The sequence below is a fragment of the Papio anubis genome, chromosome 18 (genome assembly GCF_008728515.1).
Source record: "Papio anubis isolate 15944 chromosome 18, Panubis1.0, whole genome shotgun sequence".
In the NCBI taxonomy this organism is placed as follows: Eukaryota; Metazoa; Chordata; class Mammalia; order Primates; family Cercopithecidae; genus Papio; species Papio anubis.
In genome coordinates this window covers 45,865,660-45,893,606 of record NC_044993.1, presented here as the reverse complement: position 1 = coordinate 45,893,606, position 27,947 = coordinate 45,865,660, and the positions used below count along the sequence as shown (strand labels likewise).

General features: G+C 56.0%; 2 protein-coding genes across 5 annotated transcripts; both read left to right on the top strand.

Moving 5' to 3' along the window:
* The first annotated feature begins 3,287 nt into the window (after positions 1-3,287).
* PRR14 (proline rich 14) lies at positions 3,288-9,080 on the top strand. 4 transcript variants are annotated; one of them, XM_021931882.2, is made up of 13 exons: positions 3,378-3,412; positions 4,189-4,260; positions 4,384-4,552; positions 4,864-5,026; positions 5,333-5,451; positions 5,523-5,712; positions 5,978-6,021; positions 6,866-6,975; positions 7,280-7,868; positions 8,006-8,075; positions 8,157-8,248; positions 8,523-8,594; positions 8,685-9,080. In XM_021931882.2, exons 5-13 carry the CDS (start codon positions 5,399-5,401, stop codon positions 8,962-8,964), a joined length of 1,500 nt encoding a protein of 499 aa, XP_021787574.1. In that variant the 5' UTR covers positions 3,378-3,412; positions 4,189-4,260; positions 4,384-4,552; positions 4,864-5,026; positions 5,333-5,398; the 3' UTR covers positions 8,965-9,080. The 4 variants fall into 4 exon arrangements, with proteins under 4 accessions (XP_009194534.1, XP_031514165.1, XP_021787574.1 ...); XM_009196270.3 differs by lacking the exon at positions 4,864-5,026 and having other exon boundaries at positions 3,288-3,412; XM_003916764.3 differs by lacking the exons at positions 3,378-3,412; positions 4,864-5,026 and adding an exon at positions 3,475-3,730.
* A 1,660-nt stretch (positions 9,081-10,740) lies between these two features.
* FBRS (fibrosin) lies at positions 10,741-23,451 on the top strand. The gene is given in 19 exon segments (XM_003916763.5): positions 10,741-12,605; positions 12,891-13,070; positions 13,797-13,832; positions 13,921-13,950; positions 15,026-15,074; positions 15,166-15,466; positions 16,834-17,017; positions 17,019-17,136; positions 17,335-17,540; positions 17,655-17,699; positions 17,921-18,016; positions 18,253-18,321; positions 19,130-19,159; positions 19,537-19,608; positions 19,938-20,055; positions 20,160-20,240; positions 21,188-21,271; positions 21,403-21,610; positions 21,706-23,451. Coding segments are annotated over 19 exon segments (2,949 nt in total). The 5' UTR covers positions 10,741-12,149; the 3' UTR covers positions 22,292-23,451.
* Positions 23,452-27,947: the final 4,496 nt, after the last annotated feature.

The following is a 27,947-nucleotide window of genomic DNA, read 5'->3' as shown; positions in this document are numbered from 1 at the left end:
TAATCCCAGCTACTCAGGAGGCTGAGGCAGGAGAATCGCTTGAACCTGGGAGGCAGAGGTTGCAGTGACTTGAGATTGCACCACTGCACTCCAGCCTGGGTGACAGAGCAAGACTCCGTCTCTTGGCCGGGTGCGGTGGCTCAAGCCTGTAATCCCAGCACTTTGGGAGGCCGAGACTGGCGGATCACGAGGTCAGGACATCGAGACCATCCTGGCTAACACGGTGAAACCCCGTCTCTACTAAAAAAATACAAAAAACTAGCCGGGCGAGGTGGTGAGTGCCTGTAGTCCCAGCTACTCGGGAGGCTGAGGCAGGAGAATGGTGTGAACCCGGGAGGCGGAGCTTGCAGTGAGCTGAGATCAGGCCACTGCACTCCAGCCTGGGCAACAGAGCGAAACTCCGTCTCAAAAAAAAAAAAAGACTCCGTCTCAAAAAAATAAAAATAAAAAAATTAGTTGAGTGTGGCAGTGCACACCTGTGATACCAGCTACTTGGGAGGCTGAGGTGGGAGGATCACTTGAGCCCAGGAGGTCAAGGCTGCAGTAAGCCATGATCGCACCACTGTACTCCAGCCTGGGTGACAGACCAAGACCTTGTCTAAGAAAGGAAAAAAGAAAGATGGGCCACCCAGTCGAAACGGACCCTGGGTTTCTGAATAATGACACACCGAAGTGCACCAACGGCCACACCAGCAGCCCCACTGGAGTCTGTGTGGGGCCCTCTTGCTACTGCATCAGCAGCATACACTGGGGTACACCCCACAGTATGTCCACCACCTGTGTAGGGAGTGGGCAAAGTAGAAGTTGTTGAAGTGGAAAGTCACAAAAAGAGCAGAGGTGAGACTGCAAGACCATGAGGATTCACATTTGCTGGCCTAGGCTAAGGGCCAAGACTGCCACAGTCTACCTTACATTTCCATTTGATGAATTCTAGCACTCCAAGTTAGGGTCAAACTGGTGGGCTCTTCCTACCAAATACTCAGGTCCAGGGCTTTTCTTTGGACTACATCTTTTGCCCTTGGTGTCACTGACTTCAAGAGACCTAGAGAATCAAAACTCAGATTAGGGTCCGGCGTGGTGGTTCATGCCTGTAATCCCAGCACTTTGGGAGGCCAAGGCAGGCCGATCACTTGAGGCCAGGAGTTCGAGACCAGCCTGGCCAACATGGTGAAACCCCGTCTCTACTTAAAATACAAAAAACTAGCCAGCCATGGTGGTTAGCACCTGTAGTCTCAGGTACTTGGGAGGCTGAGGCACGAGAATCACTTGAACCCAGGAGGCGGAGGTTGCAGTAAGCTGAGATGGCGCCACTGTACTCCAGCCTGGGTGACAGAGAATCTCAAAAACAAACAAATAAAAAATACCTAAAAACTCAGGTTAGGCCTGCTCTGCTTTTGAAGGTTTTTCCTGCCCTGGGGCCTGAAAAGCACTTGTGGGGCTTAGCTCCTAATTTGGCAAGGTTGGAAGAATCTCCAAGCACTCACAGCTGAATGAAACATCACTGTACCTCTTCAGCCACCATACTGCCAGGCCTGATCCAGAGGGAGAGAGAACGCCTCTACGTGGAAGACCCATGGCCTCCTCCCACCAGACGTCTGAATGCGTTTCCAGAGGGCCCAGTGGATCTCCTGTTCCAGAGATGCTGTAGTCCTGGAAAAACGTCTCCCTGCCTGAGTCCTTAGGGACAGAGCTGGGGAGCCTCCATTTCCCACATAAGCTCTTTCCATTTCATTTCCATTTCCCGATTATGCTCTTTCCATATCATCCCTTGTTTGTCTGTTTTGAGACAGGGTCTCTGTCGCCCAGCCTAGAGTGCAGTGGCGTGATCATAGCTCACTGCAGCTGTGACCTCCCAGGCTTAAGAGAGCCTCCCACCTCAGCCTCCTGAGTAGCTGGGACTACAGGCTTACGCCACCATGCTCGGCTTATTTTTTGTTTTTTGTTTTTGTAGAGATGGGGTCTTGCCATGTGGCCCAGGCTGGTCTTGAACTCCTGGCCTGAAGTGATCCGCTATCCTCTGCCTCCCAAAGTGCTGGGATAACAGGTGTGAGCCAGCACACACCCGGCCCTGTTTTATCACTTTCTTCACTCAATCCCGAGAAAGAATTATGACACCTAGACCAGGAAGCACCTCTGCACCTTATCTCGGACCCAGGATTCTAGGCTTCAGGGTCTCTCGTTCTGTTAAGAAAACAAGATAAGGACTGGGGCTGAGCGCTCACGCCTGTAATCCCAGTACTTTGGGACGCTGAGGCGGGAGGACTACTTGAGCCCAGGTGTTCAAGACCAGCCTGGGCAAAAAAGCGAGACCCTGCCTCAAATTAAAAAAAAAATAAAATAAATAAAAAAGAAAAGAAGGACTGGTTTGGATCAGGGAATCTGGGGAAGGAGAACTAGCACAGACACGGGCTTTGGTTAAGCGGTCAGGTCACCTTCATAGTGCTACAAGAAGCCACTACATGCCCACTTCTTCCCCACCAAAGCCCAGCTCCCGGTAAACGGTCCATGACGCAGCTCCTCCAAGCAACAGCGTCTCACCCTGATCCCTTACTCCTCAGAACTATTTACACCTCCCCCATCATGAAGGCCCCTTTTGAGAGAGTGGTTCCTGAGAGCCGGGCCCCACGAGCAAGCCAAGCTATATTCTTGGCCTCCTGCAAAGACGCCCCTGTCCTGTAGCCCTCTGCGCGGATCGCGGGCACCCCCACTCCTCCGGAAAGAAGTACCGTAGACAATACTCAGGGGAAGTCAAGCTCAGCGCCCCCAGTCTCCTCCCCACTTCGGCTCGGCCCCATATCTCCAGGACAAGGCGCCAGCAACGAAGCCACAGGCCGCACCAGCCCGTCTTCGATCCCGGATATTCGGAGTCAGGGCCTCCGCCACCCACTCCTAAACTCGGACCCTGGGTTGTGGGAACCCAATTTAGGAACGCAGGAAGGTGCCGGAACCTTCCTCAAACGAGGCCACTCTAGGAAATGGGGAATTTCGCATATCGTTAGCACTCAGTCGACGTTTATTGGTCTAAGAACCAAAGAACCGGAAGATGCCCTTAAAAAACGTGGCGGCATTCTAGCTTCAATCGGTTGCCTCAACATATCAAGAAACCTGGCATTGTATGTGGCCCTCAAAAGATGACGCCACCCAGTCCACCATGGTTCAACGAGGACTAAGACATCTGCCCTCAACCATCATGGCGGCGCCACTCAGCTTGGCTTCCTGCCCCTAGGGATGATGGCCGCCAGGTGGCTTCACTTAGTTTTTCACCACCCCGGAAGACGGGGACCAGCGATTGGGCGGTGTCCAGAGGCCCCGATAAGAAGGCCATCGGCGGTTGGGCAGCCTTGGGTAAGCTTGGTTTTAAAGGAGCCGGAGGTGGGAGCTGCGGAAGACCCGGGATCCACGGGAGGCGGCGGTGAGCAGCGCTTTGGGGAGGGCAAGGAGTGGCTGGAGAGGGCGGGGGTGGGGCGGGGAAGGAAACTTCTGAACCATCTGGTCTTGGGCCGGGGGAGACCGCTGGGCGGGGACGCAAGGAGGGAGGGGGCGTTTGTGGGCGGGACCTCCCGGGATTGGAGTGAAGGGGGTATCTACTTGACAGTGGATCCCTGGGGATCTAGGCTGAGTTCGGAGATGCTCCAGCTCGGGCCGCCCCTGTCTGATAGGAGCTTTGCGGCGCCGAAGCTCACAGGGGAAGGAGAAGCCTCGCCCGGCGTCTGATTGGCGGAACCGCGCTGTAGGATTCTTTCCTCAGGGATCCAGTCTAGGGGATCTGGTGGGAGGGAGGGTCGTCGATGTGTGCAGTATTGCTTTGGAGTCCTCGGCCACTCGCTGTGAGAGGAGGAGGATCACAGAGGGATCCAGCGGAAATAGCCTCCCAGGACCGGGATCCCCGTGGATCCCGGGGCACAATCTGCAGGGACAAAGGCCTCGGGAGGCTCGGGCCGCGGGAGAACTGGGGCCGCTGCATTCTGGGTTCTGGCGGCAGGTGCCAGGCAGGGCGCGAGTGATCCGCTGATCGAGGCGGTGGCAGCGGGAGGACACCCGCTCCGGGCGACCGACCGGGGGCGCCCTTTCGCGCCCCAGGGCTGCGGCCGCTGGGCTACGGGGAGCCGCGGGCGGACCATGAAGGGCGGAGCCCCAGGGAAGGGGCCAACCCTCACCCCCCGCTCCCCCGCTCCCCCCTTACCCCAGGCCGCAGCCTGGGATTCCCCAGGGACCCCCTGGAGCCGCCGCGTCTCCCATGGACTTGCCCGGGGACCCCAGGTGAGAGCGCACCCGGCCCGCCTGTCTTGACCCCGGGAGATGGGGATCCTGGCGGCCGTGCCGGGAAACTACAGAGCCAGCGACAGGTTCGGGCGACCGTCCTCTGCTTCTTTCACCCTCCAGCCCGCCTGGCCAGGCGCGTCTGTGCCGCCAGCCTCTGACTCGAGCATTATGGGGAGCCAGGAGCCCGAAACGGCCGAGGCTGCAGCCCCCGGGGGCCCCTTCTCCCCTGGAAAAGGCCTCTCGGCGGGTCCTGGCCGTGGTGCTGGAAGATATCATGGCTGTTCACATGGTGAGCCCCCTGAACCGAGAGACCCTCTATTCTCCCCTGACTTTCCTCACTACCAAACTCGGGCCAGATCGCTACTAAGGATAACTGAAGTCCAAATCCATCATTGTTGTACCCATCCCTCAGGCAGCCTCCCTCATGCTAGAGTCCTGCTTGGCTTCCACTTACTCCAACCTAGAATTGGGCAGTGCCCATTCCCCCCACCAACCTTTTTGGGATGGAACCACATCCCTGTAACTCTGAGAAACTCTTCTTTTTTTTTTTTTTTTATTTTTTTTTTTTTTTCTTTTTTTTTTTTTTTTTTTTTTCTGTAGAGACAGGGTCTTGCTATGTTGCGCAAGCTGGTCTCAAACTGGCATCAAGTGATCTTCCCATCTCTGCCTCCCAAAGTACTGGGATTACAGGCGTGAGCCACGGCGCCGGGCTGAAACTCTTCTGCTTTCTTCCCAGCCCAGCCTCCTTAGGAAGCAGGCTGAGGTCTTTGACTCCACTGCACAGATAAGAAAAACTGTGGCCCAAAAAAGGCAGTGACCCACCCTAGCTCACCCTGTCTGTTTCCCTAAATAGCGTGGGTGAGATTACCCAGGTCCCACACCTGCAGTTTAGGACTCTTAATATCTGGCCCCTAATTCAGTCCAATTCATCTCTTCTCTGGGGATCCGAGTGAATTCTAGCCCTAATCTCTGTTATGTTTGTGGCTCAGGGCACTGTTAGGCACAGGGAGACCTTGTCCCATCCAGCCTCATTCCATCACCTTGCTCTTGACACCTCTTTCTCTTCCAGGGCCCCGTGGTACCCTCAAAGGAGACCTCCATCCCACAGCACCACAGCCGTCAGGATCCTGTCCACATGCAGCCTCCTGCCTCGCCACCCCGGCAGGCCGGGTGGTCCTCGAAGGCCAGGTGAGCATGGCAGGATGGGGGTAAACCAAGGGCCCAGCTGAGCCCTTCTAATCTTCCCGTTCCCTCCCTAGGCCTCCCGATCCTCTGTGTTTGTGTCGCGAGCCCTTGAGCCGCGTCCACCGGACCTCTTCCACCCTGAGGCGGCGATCAAGAACAACCCCTGGCCCAGAGGAGGGCCCTTCACAAAAGGTGGACCAGGCCCCCCAGCCCACCCTGGTGGTGATGCTGGAAGACATTGCCAGTCCTAGACCCCCAGCTGAGGTATGGGAACTGAGGGTATGGATATCAAGGGTTCTACTGGGTTCCAGCAGGGATAGAAGAAGGGTGGGAGGCCTGAGTCTTAGGTGGATTTTTCTTGGGATGAGGAGAGTGGCATTTTAGGTGGCAGGCACTACCTGAGCAAAGACTATATAAAAACCTCTTTGGCATGAACCCAAGCAGGTATCTGGGAACTGAAAGAGTCAGGATGTGGGGCACTAAGGAGGCTTCCCTGCCTCCCCACAAACATTCCCCTATTTTTATCCAGGGCTTCATTGATGAGACCCCCAACTTCATCATCCCAGCACAAAGGTGAGAGAGCTGGAGTAGGGATTATCAAAGGATCCAGGCAACAGCCATCATCCAGGTAGCCAGAGCTAGGGGCATCGGGACTGATTGATCCAATCCTTCCTTGTGACATCTTAAAAAGTCTTAAGGGGCCAGGCACACTCACGCCTGTAATGCCAGCACTTTGGGAGGCCGAGGCAGGAGAATCGCTTGAGCCCAGGAGTTTGAGGCCAGCCTGGGCAACATGGTGAGGCCATATCTCTACAAAAACATTGTTTTGTATATTTATTTGTTTATTTTTGAGACGGAGTTTTTGCTCTGTTGCCCAGGCTGGAGTGCAATGGTGCGATCTCGGCTCACTGCAATCTCCGCCTCCTGGGTTCAAGTGATTCTCCTGCCTCAGCCTCCCCAGTAGCTGGGATTACAGGCATCCACCACCATGCCCGGCTAATTTTTGTATTTTTAGCAGAGACGAGGTTTCACCATGTTGGCCAGGCTGGTCTTGAACTCCTGACCTTGGGTGATCCACCCGCCTTGGTCTCCCAAAGTGCTAGGATTTACAGGTGTGAGCCACCAAGCTCAGACAAAACATTGTTTTAAATTAGTTGGATGTGGTGGTCCTTGCCTGTAGTTCTAGCCACTTGGGAGGCTGAGGTGGGAGGATTGCCTGAGCCCGGGATGGAGTTCAAGGCTGCAGTGAGCTGAGATTGTGCCCCTGCACTCCAGCCTGGGCCACAGAGCAAAGCTCTGTCTCAAAAAAAAAAAAAGAAGAAGAAGAAGAAGAAGAAGCCTTAAGGGATAGGGGAGTTGCTGGCTCAGGTGGGATACCTGGAAGTTCCCCTAGCCTTTACTTTGCCCTTCACCCCAGAGCTGAGCCCATGAAGATAGTTCACCAGCCAACACCTCCACCCGGGGACCGAGAACCCCCATTCCAGCCATCTGCTCTGCCTGCAGACCCTCCAGAGAGCCCACCACCAGGTAAGGACTTGGGTAGAGATCAGATGAGACTTGGGGGTCTAGAACATCCTAGTTGAGCTTGGAAGTGTCAGGTACAGAGGTGGGGATAGGGCTTACCCTCCCAGGGCAGGGCATGGTATATGAAGATGGGATGACGATGTCAGAGACTTGAAGCTCAATTCTTAAATGCAGAACTTAGTGTTTTAGGGGTGGGCTAATTCCTCTGTGCACAAAGTTGAGCATGCAGGGAGGGGCTGAGGCTACTGAGGAGGGGCTGAGACACTGCAGCCAAGGAATATCCACCTGTGACCTCTCCTTTCCTCAGCCCCAGATCCTGCTCTGGAGCTCCCATCCACCCCACCACCGTCCAGCCTTTTACGCCCCCGCCTCAGTCCCTGGGGCTTGGCCCCGCTCTTCCGTTCCGTCCGCTCCAAGCTGGAGAGCTTTGCTGACATCTTCCTCACACCCAACAAAACCCCACAGCCCCCGCCCCCGTCCCCCCCAATGAAGCTGGAGTTGAAGATCGCCATCTCAGAGGCTGAGCAGTCTGGGGCTGCTGAGGGCACTGCGTCTGTCAGCCCCCGACCCCCCATCCGCCAGTGGCGGGCTCAGGACCACAATACCCCAGCACCTCTTCTTAAGCCCTCTCTGGGCCGAAGCTACTCCTGCCCTGATCTGGGGCCCCCTGGCCCAGGTACCTGCACCTGGCCACCTGCTCCACCCCAACCAAGCCGGCCACGGCCGCGGCGGCACACTGTGGGTGGTGGGGAAATGGCCCGAGCCCCGCCACCCCCTCGGCCCTGTCTCCGGAAAGAGGTCTTCCCTCTCGGAGGAATGGGAGCCTCCCCTTCTCTCGCCACATCTTGCTCGTCCACGGCATCCACTTCCTCCTTCTCCGAACCAGCAGAACCCAGGTAGTGCTCTCAAAAAACCCCCCTCGAAGCCTAGCCGCAGCCTGGTCCCAGCCTCCTTCCCTGAGTATCCAGCGGGCAGGAGACGGGGGATAATGCAGTGAATCCTGTTTGTCCCTGAGCCTTGACCTTCTTGGCAGGTTGGGTTCGACCAAAGGGAAGGAGCCAAGAGCCTCAAAGGACCAGGTGCTTTCAGACCCTGAGACCAAGGTAGGCATTCAGATTGGGTAGAAGAGACTAGTGGGGGCCTGAGCCCATGTCACTCTTTCACCCTCTGCCCCATTTTTGCAGACCATAGGAAAGGTTTCTCGATTCAGAATACGCAGAACACCAGCCCGTCCTCAGCTAAACCTTACACCAATGGGACTGCCTCGACCAATCAGGTGAGGGGATCATTGGGCATTGATCCGTCTTGGCCAAACAGATGCAGGCTCATGTCCCCTGAAGTATAGCTTTGTCTCCCCTCAGGGAGCACAGTCCAGTCTGAAGGATTCAGTTGGGCGTGGGCATGGTTTGTGCTCAAAATTGCCTGTCTGCCATATGTAGCACTCCTGGCCCTGACATGTCCCAGAAACTGAAATACAGACCAGGCCTTACCTGTCCCTTCAGGCCCCACTGGCCCAAGGTTTCTCAGTGGCCTCTGCTCTTTGCTTACAGGTTGAACAAGAAGGAGTTCAGCTTGGAAGAAATTTACACCAACAAGAATTACCAGTCACCCACAACCAGGAGGTGAGACACTTGGAAGGCTTGAGGGTGGCAGAGGGAAGTCTGGAGCTATGGGGCACGCTGATAACCAGCTCCTCTCCCTGCCTCATCCAGGACCTTTGAGACCATCTTCGAGGAACCCCGGGAGCGCAATGGGACTCTGATTTTCACCAGCTCAAGGAAGCTCCGGCGGGCTGTGGAATTTCGGGACAGCAGCCTTCCTCGATCACGACGGCCATCCCGTGGGGTCCGGGCTGCAGGAGGCAGGACTGTTCCTCCCCATGTGGCCCCCAGCCCTGATGTGGGCCCCCTGCTCCAGCAGCGGCTGGAGGAGCTAGACGCCTTGCTCCTAGAGGAAGAAACAGTAGATGGGGAGCAGCCCCACTGGACCTAGGTGCCCTATCTGTTTGTCATCCATTCTTAAGGGATGGGAAATCTCCCATGCAGTTTTTTTTTTCTCTATATTTCTAGTAAAGTTTTCGATATGTTTCTGATTCTTTTGTATCTCTAGCTGAGTTTAAGATTGATTTGGCTGATGTTTCTACTTTGACCCCCAAAAGTCTGGGAACTGGGACTGGTGCCAGAGATGGTGACAGGCGTTGGGTATAGAGTACAGGGAGGGAGTGGAGTGGTCACTTGAGATATAGATAGATAGATAGGAATGGAGTTTCACTCTTGTCACCCAGGCTGGAGTACTGGAGTACAATGGCACGATCTTGACTCACTGCAACCTCTGTCTCCGGCATTCAAGCAATTCTCCTGCCTCAGCCTCCCAAGTAGCTGGGACTACAGGCATGCGCCACCACACCCACTAATTTTTGTATTTTTAGTAGAAACAGGGCTTCACCATGTTGGCCAGGCTGGTCTCGAACTTCTGACCTCAGGTGATCCACTCGCTTTGGCCTCCCTAAGTGCTGGGATTACAGGCATGAGCCACCATGCCCAGCCTAGAGATATTTTCTTGATTAGAGGATTCTCCTGTGTGGAGGGACACTTCTGAAGCAGTGTCAGATAATACTGTGACCCTAGACCCTGGTCTGGGTTCACCCAATTCATTTATATAGAGACTGAAAGGCCTATAGTGGGTCAAGGCCTTGAAGATCAAGATGGCCCTGAATTCCTACTAACATGCAGGTCAGGACCTGCTGCTGGATTCAAGAGCTAAGGCAGGCCAGGTGCGGTGACTCACGCCTGTAATGCCAGCACTTTGGGAGGCTGAGGCAGGCGGATCACAAGAGGCTAGGAGTTCGAGACCAGCCTGGCCAACATGGTGAAACTCCCGTCTCCACTAAAAATATAAAAATTAGTTGGGCGTCTTGGTGCATACCTGTAATCCCAGCTACTCAGGAGGCTGAGCCAGGAGAATCACTTGAACCCGAGAGGTGGAGGATGCAATGATCTGAGATTGCACCACTGCACTCCAGCTTGGGGGACACAGCCAGACTGTCCCCCCAAAAAAACAAAAACAAAACAAAACAAAAAGAGCTAAGGGTAATGGGCCATAATGAAGCACTCAAGACGACTGTCATAGGTGTTTGACCTGCACATGTCCCTGCGACAGGGAATTAGTCATTTTATGGATGAGAAAGCAAGGCAGGCATGTCAGCGCGCTGTCCACTTTCAAAACGGTAACCTGGGCAACCGGAGGCCAGAAATGGCTTCCTCTGTCTTTTTTTTTAAGCCAGTCACATTGAGCAGTAGGGTGCATCTTTCGTAGGTGAGAGGCATCACAGGGCAGTGGCTGAACACAGACGTGGCTAGGAGACTACCAGCCCGTTTGTGCGCGCTTTCCTCTGTCCCAGTAAAGTGGGCTGACAGCATCTCCCTCGTGGAATTATTACCAAACGCAGTCACTAACGCGGAGAAGCGCTCATGCAAGTGCAAGGTGTTTTCGAATTGCTAGAGCTCAGGGACCGCTGCCAGCAGCCTCGCCTGGAAGGGACACGGCTGCCTGTTAGTGCGGCCGGCGCAGGCACAGCACGCGGCCGCTCGAGCCACCCCGCACCGCGGAACAACCCGCCAGCCGCCAGCCGCCAGCCGGGCGGCGGCGCCGCCACGCGCGTGCGCAAGACGCCAGGCTGTCTGCGGGCCGCGCCGAGCGGCGGAAAGGCGGCGATGACTTAACTGGCTGTGGAACAGAATCTCTCGCATCCGCGCGCCCCCCAGCGGCCAACCGCCTCCAACGCCTCAGGCCCCGCGTCTCCGCCCCTCGCCTCGACGCCATCAGGAGACTGGCCAATAAACTAACAGCAGGAAGAGGCGGGGCCCTGCGGGAACCTCCCCAAACACCTACTTCTAACCAGTCGAGTCACAAGACTGGGGGAAGGGCGGAGCCAATCTGACGTAACCCAATCCAAGATTTGAGGGCGGTTACATGCACCCACTCCCTAGGGTTTGGCTCCGCCCCTCGCCTTGACGTAGCCCTCTCAACCTATCAGCGACTGCGCCCATGGAGGGGGTGAGGGGAAGGGGGCGGAGAGTGGGAGGAGGCCAAGAGAGGAAGGAGGTGTAGGCTGAGTAGGAAGAGGGAGGAGGGGCAGGGAAGTCCTGGCGGAGAAGCGCCCCGAGACTCCAAAGGAGACAACAGGAGTTTGCGCTGGAGGTCCCCCGCTGCCCATCGGCCGTTCCGGATTCCTTAAGGCCCAAGTCGGACAGAGACGGAGGAAAGGAGGAAGAGACTTTTATGTCGGCGGACAGAGGAGCTGTACCCGTCACCGTTGCCTCACATCCGGGGCTTTGGAGGGCTGGCCCCGCGGCCTCGCCCCGCCTCGCGCCTTTCATGGCGACCGGAGGCGGAGGCTGGAGGAGCTGGGCCCGGAGGAGGCCCCTTTAAATCTCCTTAAAGGGGTGGCCACTGAACTCGGCGCACTCCAACGCCAGCCTTAAAGGGGAAGCCGCCGAATAGACGCTGACAAATTGAGAACTGTGCCGTTGGGAGAACTGGGGCGAGTGGGGTTTTTATTTACCTCCTCCTCCCCCACACGCAAGAAGTCTTTTAAATTCAACTTAAAGGGGAAGTGGCCGCTTGTGGAGGACTAGAAACTAACTCCGAGCCCTTAAAGGGACGGCCTGCTGTTTGAAGGACCCTGGCCTCCTTAAAGGGGTGGCCTCTTTGAGCCGGAGGACTTGAGACACTTTTAAAGGGGAGGTCTGCGTTTCGGGCGAGCTTTCTGCCCCTTTTAAAGGGGTGGCCCTTCCTCTTCCTCGGGGAGACTTGCCTCGACCCCTGGCAGGGGGCGGCCACCGCACTAGACCGCCGGACACTGTCGGGTCGTCTTAAAGGGGCCAGGGGCTGGACAACTTGAGGCCTCGCCTTAAAGGGACGGCCGCCCCGTTTTCGCCGTCGCGGCCCCGCCGAGCCCGCAGGGGGGGCCCTCGGGCTTGTCGCCCCGGGGGCGGCGCCGGCTTCCCGGGCCGTGGCCTTGGGGCAAGCTTGGGGCCAGCAGATCCGGCTTTAAAGGGGAAGCCGTGGCCCTCTCGTCCCTGTGTAGCCGCCAGCGCCGCGCCTGCGACCCCGGGCCTGCGGACAGGCCACTTCGGGCCCCGCCGCCTCCGGATGCGGCGCTGAGGGCGGTCGCCATGGAGACGGCAGCGGCCGCGGCCCCGGGCCCGGGCTGGGCAGCGGAGGGGGAGCGGCGGCGGCGGCGCTGCTCGCGCCGAGACCGAGACCGGGAGCAGCGGCGCCGCCGAGGTCCAGGCGGCGACGCGCCCCGGGCCCTGTTGGCCGCCCCGCGCGGCTCCTCGTCCTCGTCGTCGCCTCCGCCGCCTGCCAGGCCTTGGTCGTCAGCTTCGTCTGGAGAGCGGCCCGGGGGCCCGAGACGCCGGCGGCCCCGTCCGAGACCTCGACCCCCGCGACCCCGAGCTCGGAAGCGGCCTGCCGGCTCGGGCAGCCGCGGGGAGGAGGAGGAGGAGGAGGAGGAGGGGGGCGCAGACGACGGAGAAGCCGAGGAGGAGCCTGAGGAGGAGGAAGAGGAGGAGGAGGACTTGATCGATGGCTTCGCCATCGCCAGCTTCGCCACCCTCGAGGCCTTGCAGGTGGGGCCTAATGGGCCTGGGGGGCTTTGGGGGTTTCCGAGGGGCAGCAAGGAGGGTGCAGTGCCCCGAGTGGGTGGAGTTGAGGGGGGAATGCTGGCACCCCAAACCAGAGCAACCGGCTCCTCTGGCCAGGCCTCTGCCCCGCCCTGGGGTGGGAGGAGGTAGAGCTTGTCTCTGGGGACCCGGTTTCCCGGCCTGAGGGGTACTTAGGCAGCTTGGTCATCCCTAGAGGGGTCGGGAGCTTGCCCTTTTCCATCCACCTCAGCCCCACATCCTTCTCCACAGAAGGATGCATGTCTTCAGCCCCCAGAGCGACTGGAACATCGGCTGAAGCATTCTGGGAAGCGGAAGAGGGGGGGCTCCAGTGGGGCCACCGGGGAGCCAGGGGACAGCTCTGATCGGGAGCCTGGCCGGCCCCCTGGGGATCGGGCCAGAAAATGGCCCAATAAGCGGAGAAGAAAAGAGGTGAGCTTGTCCTTTAAAACTCTTTAGGCAGAATGTATTTCCCACAGCCCCGTTTTTCGTCAGCAACGCCACTGTCCCTTGTAAACAGTGACCCCAGTCTCTAAGGGCAAAGAGGCAAGCAGGGAAAATTTGAGCCCTCACTCTCATCTGGGTCTGACGAAGGCCTTTCTACAGTTAGGTGCACCTACTTTTGCCTGGTTCTGTGTCTACTTCAAACGTTTTGATAATTCAGAGAAGCATCAGAGGAACTTAGTTGGGTCATAAGGTCCCTGCCCTTCCTCGAGGTGGTGGCAGTCCAGCAGGAAAGAAATAGGAAGCAAACACCTAGACCTAAACTTGAGAAGCTACAGAAAGCAAAGATGGGGAGAGATGCTACAGAAACCCACATGAGGAAGCCGCTTGTGCTGCCTGGGGGATGGGAGGAGAGTTGTGGTTGGGGAAAGCCCCCTAGGATGTCTTAGTCAGGTCCTGAAGTATAGTCAGAAGTTTGCTAAGAAAAGAGATGGGGAAAAGTTGTTTTGGGCAAGAGCGCGAAGACGTGAGGACCCGGCATATTTAGGAAATGGCGAAAGCTCTGGGACCCGGGTGGGCAGTGGCGGGAGAAGCAACTGGAAGGAGAGGCTGAGAGTAGATCCTGGAGGCCCATGAGCGCCCTGCTGGGAGCTGCGACTTTCCCAGCCGCCTCAGCAGCCGCCTCCCTCACCTCTGGACTCTGGTCTTCCTCAGGCGTCCTCCCGTCACTCTCTGGAAGCTGGATACATAGTAAGTGCTATCCACCTGTCCTGGCCCCTCCCCACTCCACCCTGGGCCTCTTCCCTCTCGTGACACCTCTGTCTTTCCTTCTCCCCAGTGTGACGCGGAAAGTGATCTGGACGAGAGGGTGAGTGGGGCTAGAGCTTGGGTGGGCAGTGTCACTGCTTGTAAAAGGGACTGCAGCATAAAGGCCTTCTACGTGCAGCAGACAGCCTTCCCTTGAGTGGGAAACATGGCTTAGGTTGAGTCAGGATTAGGTTTTTGGGAGGAAGGGGAGTGGATTGGGAGGGTAAACGGCGTCATTTTTTCTTTTGGTGACTAGGGCTAGCTGACCAAGGAATGGAGGGTCCATGCTTTAGCATACTATTCTTTCCAAAGCCCTCGAGCTACTTCTGGTTCTCCACGGAAACCCAGAGTGGCTGTGGCACTGAGATGGGCCTTCTGCTGGTCATCAGCCTCTTCTTAGAATGCAGATGTCGATTCAAGTCTGAGCAGAAACCATTGTAGTCAGTGTAGGGACTCAGCTTATGAAGGTGTATTTGAGTTTATCCTTAGGGGTGATTTGCTTGTTGTGAGATAATATGTCCTAGAAATGAATGCTGTAGCTGTTGGGCCCATGTAAGTAACTCAATTTGCATTCCCTGATGTGTGTCTTGTTTTCGTTTCAAAAGTTGATTGGATAGGACTGTGGTGAACCAGTGGGTTCTTGTCCATTTGCTTCATCCATCTCTGTCTAGTTTAGGCTGACTGTTGCTACAAGAACAGGGGGCCCATTCTTGAGGGAATCTGCAAGCCTGAGTTTTAATGAGGAATCTCCGGATTCTTAAATATCTACAGTTGGTTTAAAACTTTTACTAAAAGTTTTAAGTGGACCAAATGTATCTGTAAGTCAGGGAGGCCTGTGGGCCAGCAGCTAGTGACCTCTGACGTTTTGGTTTGGTTTGCCTGCTTCTCTGCTGCTTCAACGCTGTCTCCATTTAGTCTTCCTGGCCTATCGGATTCTTGGGCTCAGCTGCTCCACCCTGCTCTTTCTCCAAGCTCAGCCCTGCTAGAGCCCAGTCTTTGATGGATCTCAGCTAAACTGAAGGAACAGACTTGCTACTACCGCCAGTTCCTAGCAGCCTCCAGAGGCTATTTGGCCTTCCTGGATGGAGGCCTGGCCTGCCCACAACCTAACCCTATCCCTTGCCCTTCTTCCCCAGGTCTCCGATGATGACCTCGACCCATCCTTTACTGTCTCAACCAGCAAAGGTTGGTCCCAAGGTCTGGGGCCTGGAGGCACGGGAGGGAAGTGGGGTGAGCATGAGCCTCAACTGAGCATGTCTGCCATCCTGCCCCACAGCCTCGGGCCCCCACGGCGCCTTCAATGGGAACTGTGAAGCAAAACTCTCCGTGGTCCCTAAAGTGTCGGGCCTGGAGCGGAGCCAAGAACAGCCCCCGGGGCCCGACCCGCTGCTAGTGCCTTTCCCCCCAAAGGAACCACCGCCTCCACCGGTCCCTCGGCCTCCTGTCTCACCCCCTGCACCCCTGCCGGCCACCCCCAGTCTGCCACCCCCACCCCAGCCCCAGCTGCAGCTTCGGGTCTCGCCCTTCGGCCTCCGCACTTCTCCCTATGGCAGCAGCCTGGACCTCAGCACTGGCAGGTGAGTGGTCTGGGGGATTGATGCAGTCTGGAAGGGCCTGGTCAATTTGGTGCCAACCCTTGCTTTCTGTGGCAGGGACACAGGATGGTACCTGTGGGGTATGACTTGAAAAAGGATTCTGAGGCTGAAAACTTTGAGAAAAACAAATAGAAAGAGATGAACGCAGGACTTACTTGAGTCCGTTCCACATTCCCCTGCAGGGGAATCCAGGCTGTGCTGTTTCCCAGTTGTATTTGCTGGTGAGAAGGCTTTTTCAGGCAGGCAGATCTGCTCGGAATAGTGTTCTTTGGAACATACTTTGGGAAATGCTGACATGATGGTTAAGAGCGCTGGCTTTGGTGTCAGACCCAGATTCAAATTCTTGCTCTGACGCTTCCTGGCTGTGTGATTTTTGACAAGTCACTTAACCCCTCTGAGCCTCGATTTCCTCCTTCTGTCAAATGGAATAATCATACTATTTTCATCTTAAAGCTGTTGTGAGGATTAACTACGAGTGAATGCAGTGTTTCCCAAAGCGTGTACATTCAGTGTCAGTAACATATGGGATGATTTCAGGTTTTATGTGAGTAAACTTTAAAATAGTCATGAGTTAGCTTTTTTGAGCTTTAGAAAGTTAAGTATCATGCCTCAGCCCCTTGATTTCATACGTGTTTAGGGGGAGGCTAAGTAAAAAAAAAAAAAAAAAAAAGAAGAAGAAATTGAGTTGAGTTCTTAAAAGAAGCCAATGATGCAGTTGAGATGGTTACTCTGCTGGGCAGCAGTGGGGAAGGTGGCGTGGAGTGTTGGAGACTTGGATTAGCTTTTAAAGCAGGTGCTCGCCACAGGGTAAGAACTATTGACACTTATTATTGATGCTCTATTATTTTTGTCACCGTCATTGTCATCGTTGTTGTTATTGAGAAAACTAAGGCTCAGAGAGGAGCAGTGACTTGCTCAAGGTCACCCCAGGCATTCATAGCAAGATGGGCCTAGAATTCAGGTCTCCTGACTCCCAGGCCAGGCCAGTGTGGTGCTGCTTCCACTGTTGTAGGGTGGGGGACCCCAGGTGGCTTGTTCTAATTAAGCGTCAACATGAATGATCTGTTCTGTGCCGTGGTTGAGTCAGAAAGGGAAAGTCATCTGGCCAGAGATGGCAGAGGCAGCTGTGTGGATGCAGAGACCTAGACAGGGAGAAGTGGGGGTTGCTGGGTGTGGGAGGCACCTCAGTCTGAGAATGGATTCCCTGGGGGAGGGGGGGTCCTGGGGCCAGGTTCTGCCACCTCCCGTGTTGGAGAACCAGGGTCACAGTATCACCCAGGCTTCTGACCCCCGCCCGTCAGAGCTGGCACCTCCCAACCCCTCACTCATCTCCCCACTTCTCTCCCCAGCTCTTCACGGCCGCCCCCCAAGGCCCCGGCCCCTCCCGTGGCTCAGCCTCCCCCCTCATCATCCTCTTCGTCCTCCTCCTCCTCATCTGCCTCCTCCTCGTCCGCGCAGCTCACCCACCGGCCCCCAACGCCCTCACTGCCCCTGCCTCTGTCTACCCACAGCTTTCCCCCTCCCGGGCTGCGGCCCCCCCCCACCACCCCACCACCCCTCCTTGTTCTCCCCTGGCCCCACCCTGCCCCCACCCCCACCCCTGCTGCAGGTGCCAGGGCACCCTGGGGCCTCAGCCGCTAACGCCCTTTCTGGTGAGTTTGGGGTCCTGGCCGGGGGGTGGGGGGCCATGGCCCCGGGCTCGGGCCCAGTTGGCTTTGGGGCACCTCGGCCTCAGCAGACAGCAGGGCTTGAGGAGGGAGTGGCTTGAGGCCAGAGGGAAGGCAGTCACCTGGGCCCAAGGAGGCTGATGTGTGGACAGCATTAAAGCCTTCTCCCATCCCCTCCCACAGAGCAGGACCTGATCGGCCAGGACCTGAACTCTCGCTACCTGAATGCCCAGGGTGGCCCTGAGGTGGTGGGGGCAGGGGGCTCGGCCCGGCCCCTGGCCTTCCAGTTCCACCAGCACAACCACCAGCACCAGCACACCCACCAGCACACCCACCAGCACTTCACCCCTTATCCCCCAGGCCTGCTGCCACCCCACGGCCCCCACATGGTGAGCTCCTCATTGGGCCGGTGATGAGGCTCAGAGGCCTCAGGGGAGGGCATGGCTTCCGGGGGAAGGCCCGGGTCCCTGGCTGGCAGCTTACTCTTCCCTTCTCTCCCCTAGTTTGAGAAATATCCAGGAAAGATGGAAGGCCTTTTCCGACATAATGTGAGTGTGCGTGTGTGTGTGTGGGATGTGTGGTGTGGGCGTGGATGCATCCATGCGTGTGACCCTGACTGCTGGGGTCCAGTCTTCAGTACAAAAGCAAGAGCCTTGAGCCTGGGAGAGCTCCCTAGGGGGCTTTACGGTGGAGACCCGTGGACTGACGGGCAGGCTGGACTTGGGCTGCGCCTCCACCCCCACCTGGACTAGTCCCCTTCTCTCCACAGCCGTACACGGCCTTCCCTCCCGCAGTGCCCGGGCTGCCTCCGGGCCTCCCGCCGGCCGTCTCCTTTGGCTCCCTGCAGGGGGCCTTCCAGCCCAAGGTGAGCTCCCAATCCAGACACCACCACTGCCTCCCATCTTGACATACCCAGACACGCCGTGTCCGAGCACCCTCCTCGCATTCCCCAAAGCCGTGCCCATCCTCCTGCCCTGCCCTGCTGCACCCAGGTTTCTCCAAAGCCATGATTCCTTCCTGCCCCGTGTCCCAGCTTGGTTCTGGACCCCTTTGTGCTCGGTGCCAGCTCTCCTCTCTGATCCCTCCACTCCCCTTTCCCAGAGCACGAACCCTGAGCTGCCACCACGACTGGGGCCGGTGCCGAGCGGGCTCTCCCAGAAGGGGACACAGGTGAGGGGGCCAGGGCAGGTCCTGGGGGAGCTGGAAGGTGTGTTGCGGGGAGAACAGAACTGACTTGAGGAGAGTGAACTACTGATTCCTCCCTTGAATTCACAATCAGGGGTGTTCCCGGGTGTCTAATAGAGGGAATTTCTGTAAATAACTGGCTTTCCCAGGCATGAGGAATGAGAATTTTATGAGCTTGTTCCAGGAATAAGATGATTAGGACAGTGGTTTTTGTAGTGGTTTTCAGACTTTTTAATAAAGTCACAAAACACTTTTTTTCCAAATGACATCATACTAGGAAGCCCTGTTCGGAAAACAAAAGATAAGCTGCCCCTTGGTGAAGTGAGGAGAGCCAGAGCCTCCCTCCCTCCCCTTAGCACTTGCAGCAGCGTAGACCCCAGGGCTGCAGGAGCATTGTGAAACGCACAGGACCAGTTTCCTACAGGAAAGACTAGGCCAGAGGTTTTCCAACTTCCTTCAAAGGCATTTTTCTTAAAGAAATCTTAAACAGATCGCTATACTCTAAAGTTGGTAATAGGATAGCTTCTCTGAGAAACCTGTCCTGACTGCCCCTCACCACCCGCAGCCTCCCAGCAGGGCACCTCCCTGGGGCTTGGTTCAGAAACCTTGTGCTGGAGGAGAGATGCCTAGAGTGGGAGAGATGGGGAAAGGAGTTTGGCCCTGAGCAGGAAGGGTTTGAGGGAGTCCCAGTGTCTCAGGCATGTGGGGGGTGAGTGAATGCTGTGGAGATGTGAGGCACCTCGCCCAGGACTCGGGTCTGAGTCGCCTCCCATCTCTCCTTTGCCATCCCCAGATCCCCGACCATTTCCGGCAACCTTTGAGGGTGAGTTGTGTGAGGATCTCAGGCTGCATGAGGCTGGGGGCCGGTGTTAGGGTGTTTGGTTAAGGGGGGTCTTGCTTGGGAATAAGTGAGAAGCCCAAAACATGGAGGCAGCCGGATGTGGAACAGCAGAGAGTGAGGGCTTTCAAGTCGCAGACCTGGGCTCAGATGGAACTGGCCATGGGACCTTGGGCAAGGCAGTTGATCTCTCTGAGCCTCAGTTTCCTAGGCTGTAAAATGAACCTAGTCATCCCTTGGTTGTAGGAACAATGAGTAGGGATGTTTTGTGGCGAGGCTGGGCCCAGAGCTAGGCCTGGAGTGGATGATGAGTGAACGTTCTTTCCTTCCCTTTCCCTTTGGTCATCCTTCTGGGGCGGCAGAAACCAGGGAAGTGGTGTGCCATGCACGTGCGTGTGGCTTACATGATCCTGAGACACCAGGAGAAAATGAAGGTACTGGGGCCGGAGGGCTGGGGAGAGTGGGTCTCAGAGTCAGGGGAGGACTGAGCTCTGGGCATTGGCCCTCAACAGAGCTCAGTAGAATCTTGGCCAGAAACATCGTCTTCTGTCCCCCATCACTGCTGAACAGTTCCATGGCTGGCACCTTAGTTCTCTGGCTCATTAGCAGGCTGCTCAGAGAAGGCTCCAAGAAAGGCAGAAGATAGGCATCCAAGCCCCATCTGGGTGCCAGCCAGCCTTTGGAGGGGAACCACGCGTGGGAGAGCAAGAGGGGGACCAGACCGGCTCCTCATGTACTGCCCCTCTCCCTGTGTCGCACACAGGGTGACTCCCACAAGCTTGACTTTCGGAACGACCTCCTGCCCTGCCTTCCGGGGCCCTATGGGGCCCTGCCCCCTGGGCAGGAGCTCTCCCACCCGGCCTCCCTCTTCACTGCGACTGGTGAGTCTGGCCAGCCCCCTTGGGCCTGAGGTTCCCTGTCTGTAGCCCAAGGCCCAGCTTGTGCCCACTCAGCCTCATCAGAATCTCCCACCTCTCTGCCCCAGGTGCCGTCCACGCTGCAGCCAACCCTTTCACGGCAGCTCCCGGGGCCCACGGACCCTTCCTGAGCCCCAGCACCCACATTGGTAAGAGCCAAGGGCGTGTTGGGCAACCTAGGCTTTGTCCCTGACTTCCAGGAGATGGAAATCAGACCCAGCAGGCAGGTGGAATGCGGGATAGACCTGGTTCCACTTGCTTAGTGACCTTGGGCAGGTTACTCTACCCCCTCTGAGCCTTGATTTCCTCATCTGTAAAATGAGTAGGGAAGAGCAGGGCGACTTCAATCTCTGCCAGCTGGAGCCCTGTCTCCCAGTAGCCAGTGGCAGGGGCAGTACACCACCTGGGAGGGGAAGGTGGGGAGGCCGTGCCGGCCCAGGGGAGAACATGGCCACTGACTCCTAGGATCTTGGCGGGTTTCTTGGGGAGGTTTCACCTGGGTTTGGGTAGACAAGGAGGAGTTGAGCCTGGTGGCTTGAAGGAAGGGTGTTCCTGGCTGGGGACATGGTGACATTCTAGTGGCGGGATAGGTTAGTTGTTCTGTCTGGCTGTGTGACGCATCGCATGCATGAAGTTAGGGTCAGGTCGGGAAGGGCCCTGCATGTCAGGTTGCGGGGAAGCCAAAAAGGTCTTCAGGCAAGTGGCTTGCTGCAGAGCGGAGATCTGCTGCGATGGGTCCAGGTGGCTGGTGTTGGGGAGTCGGGGAGAAGAGCATGACTTCATGTCAAGGAAGCCCTGGGTTGGTACCGCTGCCTAGCTAGATGACCCCAGGCAAGTCATTTCACCTCTCTGAGCCTGTTTCATCATCTTCAAGTGGGCATGATCCTAACCACCTCTTGGGCTTTTTGTGAAGTTAACCGACAGGGTGCTTGTCAAAGCTCAATACCTTCCTGGCCCAAGGAAGTGCTCAGCACAGGGCTGCTGAAAGCAGGCAGCTGAGGACTCCAGGCACTGGTCCTGCCTCTGCCCAGCCAGGCCTGGTGCCTGCTCAGCACCGGCTGCCCAGTGCTCTGACCACCCCCCTTTCCTCCCACAGATCCCTTTGGGCGTCCCACAAGCTTCGCCTCCTTGGCTGCCCTCTCCAACGGGGCCTTTGGAGGCCTGGGCAGCCCCACATTCAGTGAGTGTGGGTGCGGTGGGGTTGGGGGACTGCGGCCACGGGGTGACAGTTCAGACTGGGGTCTGGGAGGAGGCCTGAATGGGGCCTCCCACTCCTGGCCCCTGTCACTCTTTGCTTCACCCTCTGCCCAGACTCCGGCGCCGTCTTTGCCCAGAAAGAAAGCCCAGGGGCCCCACCAGCTTTCGCCTCCCCGCCGGACCCATGGGGCCGCCTGCACCGCAGTCCTCTGGCCTTTCCTGCCTGGGTCCGGCCCCCTGAGGCCGCCCGGACTCCAGGCTCAGACAAGGAGCGGCCTGTGGAGCGGAGGGAGCCCTCCATTACCAAGGAGGAGAAGGACAGGTGTGCCTCCCGCCCACCCTGCCCCTGCCCCTGCCCCACTCACAGCCTCTGCTGCCTCTGGAGAACTTCATTCTCTCCCCACGCCTGCCCTCCAGGGACCTCCCCTTCTCACGGCCCCAGCTCCGAGTTTCTCCTGCTACTCCCAAGGCCCGGGCTGGCGAGGAGGGGCCTCGGCCAACCAAGGAATCCGTGCGGGTAAAGGAAGAGCGGAAGGAGGAGGCTGCTGCTGCTGCCGCCGCCGCCGCTGCCGCCGCCGCCGCCGCCGCCGCCGCAGCCGCAGCAGCCACTGGGCCCCAGGGCCTTCACCTGCTGTTTGAGAGGCCCCGGCCGCCCCCATTTCTGGGCCCTAGCCCACCAGATCGCTGTGCTGGCTTCCTGGAGCCAACCTGGTTGGCAGCACCCCCACGCCTGGCAAGGCCACCCCGCTTCTATGAGGCGGGTGAGGAGCTAACTGGACCCGGGGCCGTGGCCGCTGCCCGCCTCTACGGTCTGGAACCTGCTCACCCCTTGCTCTACAGCCGCTTGGCTCCTCCACCGCCACCTGCTGCGGCCCCAGGCACCCCTCACCTTCTCAGCAAGACCCCACCAGGAGCCCTTTTGGGGGCACCACCTCCACTTGTGCCCGCCCCCCGGCCCAGTTCCCCACCTAGGGGCCCCGGCCCAGCTCGGGCTGACAGGTGAGGGGAGGGGAGGGGTCGGGGCGAAGCTCCATCTCCCGTTCCTTTAACCAGGTCCTAGGGCTGAGGTTTTAAGCCAGGGCTGGAGGGCAAAGGTCATAACCTCACCAGCCACCTCTGAGGTCATGGAACCTGGGAACAGAAGCCTCAACCCCCACGAGACCAACCATCACATGGAGTGTAGGGTCACTGGGAGAGCAGAGGTCAGCCTCTAGAGAGGGAGAGGGGTGTGTGCATGGGAGTGTGGCTCATCTCGGGGGCCATGGGGCCTCCTGAGGTGCACCTTTGCCCCTCTAAGGGCCTCTAGGCCCTGGGCCTGTCTCCCCAAGGGCTCACTAAGCCAGAGGCCAAAGTGCCCCCTCCCCTTCACCTACCACCCAAGTCCTCATGCCCTCCGAGGGCTGGAGGAGGAGGGGCTTAAGGAAGGGGGGTTCCATGTACATATTTATCACCCCTTTCACATAGCCCCAAGACCTTTTGTACATTTTTACAGGGGTGCCCCTCCCAACAGTCCCCTTCCTGGTTAATTAAATCCTCAGACTGGTGCTGTGTTCCTAGCCTCTGGCCTCTCTGTGGGGAAGGGAGATAGCAGGGGGAAGAGCCGGGAAGGGACAGTCAGGCTTCTCCCTGGGAAGGTGGGGCCAGCAGGAGATGACCAACAGGGGGCAGGACCTGGGGACCTGGGCTGGAGGGAAGGGCAGAAGCTTCCTGCTTGGCTTACAGCCCTGGTTCCCCCAACATGTTCCCATTCACTCTGCCCCCACCCTCAAAGGCTCAGCCTCTAAATCTCAGACTCCACCACTTCTTAATGGCTCAGTCCCCCTTACCCCATTTCCAAGTGCCCCCAGGACTCCTGGGCCCTGCTTCCCTGAACCCTGTTCTCCAAAACCCTGCCCCAGGCTAAGGGTGGCCAGAGAAGGTCACCATGTACCACACACCAAAGAAGGGGGTCGGCCCAGGGGTGGGCGACACAGGCAGCTTCTTCGGCAGCCTCACGGCAGCAACCCCAGCCTTCCCAAAGCAGCAGGCGCCTCCAGGCTGGGGCCCAACCTAGAAGGCAGGGGTCAATCTAACAAAACCCTAACGTTGACTTTTTTCCCCGGTGGGGCTTATTCTGTAACATGACTTGCGGATATTTATATAAAAATGAGTGTTACAATGAGACCCCTGGCTCCTCTTTGAGTGTGTGTGGGGTGGGTTGAACCCGGGGTGGAGTGTGTGGGTCCTGGGGTAAGGAAGGGATTAGGACAGTACTGTGCATATCCTGCCAAGGTTTTCCTCCCTCCCATCCGTCTGGGTGAGTTGGTCTGCCACTTCTGGAGGGATGGGTTCGAGGGTTGGGCACTGAAGTTTTTCACATTATTTTTCTATAACCAGGAATACATAGTATATGTAGGACTCAAGCAACCCAGCAAGAGACACTGAGCAAAACATTAAATTTCTCTTTCACCTGCCAGCCTTCCCAAGCCCCATCCCCTTCCCCCAGGTAACCACTGTCAATCATTCTGTGTGTATTCTTCAGGTCCTATGTGTTTCCCCGCACGTGTCTGCACAGGCAGAGTATGTTAAAAAAGATCTATAATTTAAAATTTTTCTGTTTTTTGTGAAGTAATACATAGTCATATAAAACCATTCAAACACACAAGTACAGAGCACAGAGGGAAAGTGCCCCCATCATCCCACTTCTTGCCACCTCTTGAGGATAACTACTGTTTTGTTTTGTTTTGTTTTTTTGAGACAGAGTTTCGTTCTTGTTGCCCAGGCTGGAGTGCAATGGTGTGATCTTGGCTCACCGCAACCTCTGCCTCCTGGGTTCAAGCGATTCTCCTACCTTAGCCTCCCAAGTAGCTGGGATTATAGGCATGTGCCACCTTGCCCGGCTAATTTTGTATTTTTTTTTTTTTTAGTAGAAGTGGGATTTCTCCATGTTGGTCAGGCTGGTCTCAAACTCCCAACCTCGGGTGATCTGCCCGCCTCAGCCTCACAAAGTGTTGGGATTATAGGCGTGAGCCACCACACCTGGCAACCACTGTTAATTGTCAGGGAAATTCCTCCAGTTATTTTTCTAGCTATTACAGGCCACTGCAACAAAGCGAGGCACATGAATTTTTTCATTTCCTGGTGCATGTAAACGTTATGGTTCTGACTGGGCATGGTTGCTCACGCCTGTAATCCCAGCACTTTGGGAGGCTAAGGTGAATGTGGTCAGGAGATCGAGACCATTCTGGCCAACATGGTGAAACCCCGTCTCCACCAAAAATACAAAAATTAGCCAAGTGTGGTGGTGTGAGCCTGTAGTCCCAGCTACTCAGGAGGCTGAAGCAGGAGAATCGCTTGAACCCAGGAGGTGGAGGTTGCAGTGAGTTGAGATTGCGCCACTGCACTCCAGCCTGGGTGACAGAGTGAGACTCCGTCTCAAAAAAAAAAGAAAGGAGGCCGGGCGCGGTGGCTCAAGCCTGTAATCCCAGCACTTTGGGAGGCCGAGACGGGCGGATCACGAGGTCAGGAGATCGAGACCATCCTGGCTAACAGGGTGAAACCCCGTCTCTATTAAGAAATACAAAAAACTAGCCGGGCGAGGTGGCGGGCGCCTGTAGTCCCAGCTACTCGGGAGGCTGAGGCCGGAGAATGCCGTGAACCCGGGAGGCGGAGCTTGCAGTGAGCTGAGATCCGGCCACTGCACTCCAGCCTGGGTGACAGAGCGAGACTCCGTCTCAAAAAAAAAAAAAAAAAAAAAGAAAGGAAAGAAAAAAAGTTCCTGTTCCACAATACTGCAGTCTAAGTGACCAATAGTGTTATGTCTATGAAAACAGGGACATACCTTAATTTTTTAAATGGTAACAATCATCTGAGCTTTTGCAAGTTGTAATCTTTTTGCTGGTGGAGGGTCTTGCCTCATTGGTGATGGCTGCTGATTGATTGAGGTGGTGGTCGCTGAAGGCTGGGGTGACAGCAGTTTCTTGACAACAAGGAACTTTGCCTCCTTGATTGACTCTTCCTTTCGCTTGAACACTTAGAGGCCATTATTGTAGGGTTATTAATTGGCCTAGTTTGAATATTGTCTCTGAGAAGAGGGAGGCCCAAGCAGAGAGAGAGAACAGTCAACACACACTTATTCATTGAGTTCGCCCTCTTACATCGGCACTGTTTGTGGCACCCCGAAGCAATTACAATAGTAACGTCAAAGATCACAGATCATTGTAACAGATACAATAATGGAAAAGTTCAAGATAATGTGAGATTTAACAAAATGTGACACAAACACGAAGTAAGGGCATGCGTGGTGGTTCATGCCTGTAATCCCAGAACTTTGGGAGGCTGAGGTAGGTGCATCCCTGAGGTCGGGAGTTCAAGATCAGCCTGGTCAACATGGTGAAAGCCCATCTCTACTACAAAATACAAAAAGCTGGTCATGGTGGCTGACTCCTGTAATCCCAGCTATTCAGGAGGCTGAGCAGGAGAATCACTTGAATCCGGGAGGTGGAGGTTGCAGTGAGCTGAGATCGTGCCACTGCACTCCAGTCTGGCTGACAGGGTGAGACTCTCTCTGTCTTTAAAAAAAAAAAAAAAAAAAAAAAAAAGCAAGTCACTACTAAGGTGGGCTGCCCCAGCTGGCACCTACCTGAGCTCCTATAGAATTAACTGCATGGTCTTATTCTAAGTATGCCTGCTTTTTTTCTTTTTTGAAACAGGGTCTCACTCTATCGCCCAGGCTAGAGTGTAGTAGTATGATTTCAGCTCACTGCAACCTCCATCTCTGGGCTCAAATAGTCCTCCCGCCTCAGCCTCCTGAGTAGCTGGGACTATAGGCATGCACCACCACGCCGAGCTAATTTTTGTACTTTTTGCAGAAACAGGATTTTGTCATGTTGCCCAGGCTGGTCTCAAACTCCTGGACTCAAGCCATCTACCCCCTGGGCCTCCCAAAGTCCTGGGATTACAGGTGTGATCTACCACACCCAGATTTGTTTTGCTTTTGAGGCAATCTCGTTCTGTTGACCAGGCTGGAGTGCAGTGGTGCGATCACAGATCACTTCAGCCTCCAACTCCTATTCCCAAATGATCCTCCTGCCTCAGCCTCCTGAGTAGCTGGAACTACAGGCCTGTGCCACCGCACTTGGCTAGTTTTAAATTTTTATAGAGACAGGGTTCTTGCCTTGTTGCCCAGGCTGGTCTCAAACTCCTGGCCCCAAGCAATCCTCCTGCCTCAGCCTCCGAAAGTGCTGGGATTACAGGTGTGAGCCACTGTGCCTGGCCCATAAGTGTACCTGTTGCCTTAGGAAATATGCAGCCAGCATTCCCTGCCACCACCACACATACCCAGGACGTCTAGGGAAGGCTCAAGCCTAGATTGCTCCAACAGAAGTCAGAAACAGGTGACCAGAAGGTGAAAGTTGGCCTGCAGACAAGATTTCACATGGAAGTCCTTGTTTTCAGCTTCCCTTGAAAAATCCAAAAATCTATGGTCACTAGACCTGCTTACTCCCATGGCTTTCCTTTCTTTCCTTTGAGATGGGGCATATTCTCACCAGATTGCCACTGTTCCCTCCACTCTGTTGTCTTGGAGTACACCACAGTCACTATTCAGGCTACCTCTCTGACCCCTATAGGCATTTGAGAGTGACTCTCAGGATATTTTCTTTCTCTCTCTTTTTTTTTTTTTTGAGACAGTCTTGCTCTGTTGCCCAGGCTAGAGTACAATGACGCAATCTCATGTCCCTGCAACCTCCACCTCCCGGATTCAAGCCATTCTCCTGTCTCAGCCTCACAAGTAGCTGGGATTCCAGGCATGCACCACCATGCTCGGCTAATTTTTTGTATTTTTAGTAGAGATGGGTCACACTAAATGTTGGCCAGCCTGGTCTCGAACTCCTGACCTCAGGTGATCCACCCGCCTCAGCCCCCCAAAATGCCGCAATTACAGGCATGAGCCACCACGCCCTGCACAGTTAAATATTTTCTAGACATGCCTATCCCACCTCTCCTAGATCTCTCCCCAAGCACCTCAGATATCCCAGAAATTAAGTCATCTTCGAGATCTGATGCCCTGCTTCCCCCAGGTTTCCATCTCTGTGTCATCAGCACTCAAGTCAGAAACCTCCCTCTTCCCTCACTTGATATAGTTTCTGAGCTGCCCTTGATTCTTTTAACCACTGTTGACTTCATCCGGCCGGTGATACAGAGGTACACAAAACAAACCCCAGCCATCCTGGAGCTTACATTGGACTATGAAAGAGGACAATTACAGAAGCTAATGACAAAGAATTCCAAGGGCTGGGCGTGATGTCTCATGCCTGTAATCTCGGCACTTTGGGAGGCTGAAGTGGGCAGATCACCTGAAGTCAGGAGTTCAAGATCAGCCTGGCCAACATGGTGAAACCCTGTCTCTATTATAATAAAAATACAAAAATTAGCCAGGTGTGGTGGTGTGCACCTGTAATCCCAGCTACTCGGGAGGCTGAGGCAGGAGAATCACTTGAAACTGGGAGGTGGAGGTTGCAGTGAGCCAGAATTGGCCATTTCACTCCAACCTGGGCAACAGAGCCAGCCTCCGTCTCAAAAGAAAAAAAAATCATTTTTAATCTTTCTGGGTACATAGTAAGTGTATATATTTATGTGTTGCAAGGCATTTTGATACAAACATGCAATTGTGTAATCAC

Bases quoted from the DNA above. Each gene is read 5' to 3' on its own strand.
- PRR14 (XM_009196270.3), top strand. From the start codon at position 4,238: ATGGACTTGCCCGGGGACCCCAG. The intron at 4,553-5,332 runs GTGAGCCCCCTG...TTTCTCTTCCAG, and splicing joins ATATCATGGCTGTTCACATG to GGCCCCGTGGTACCCTCAAA. The intron at 8,595-8,684 runs GTGAGACACTTG...TGCCTCATCCAG, and splicing joins CAGTCACCCACAACCAGGAG to GACCTTTGAGACCATCTTCG.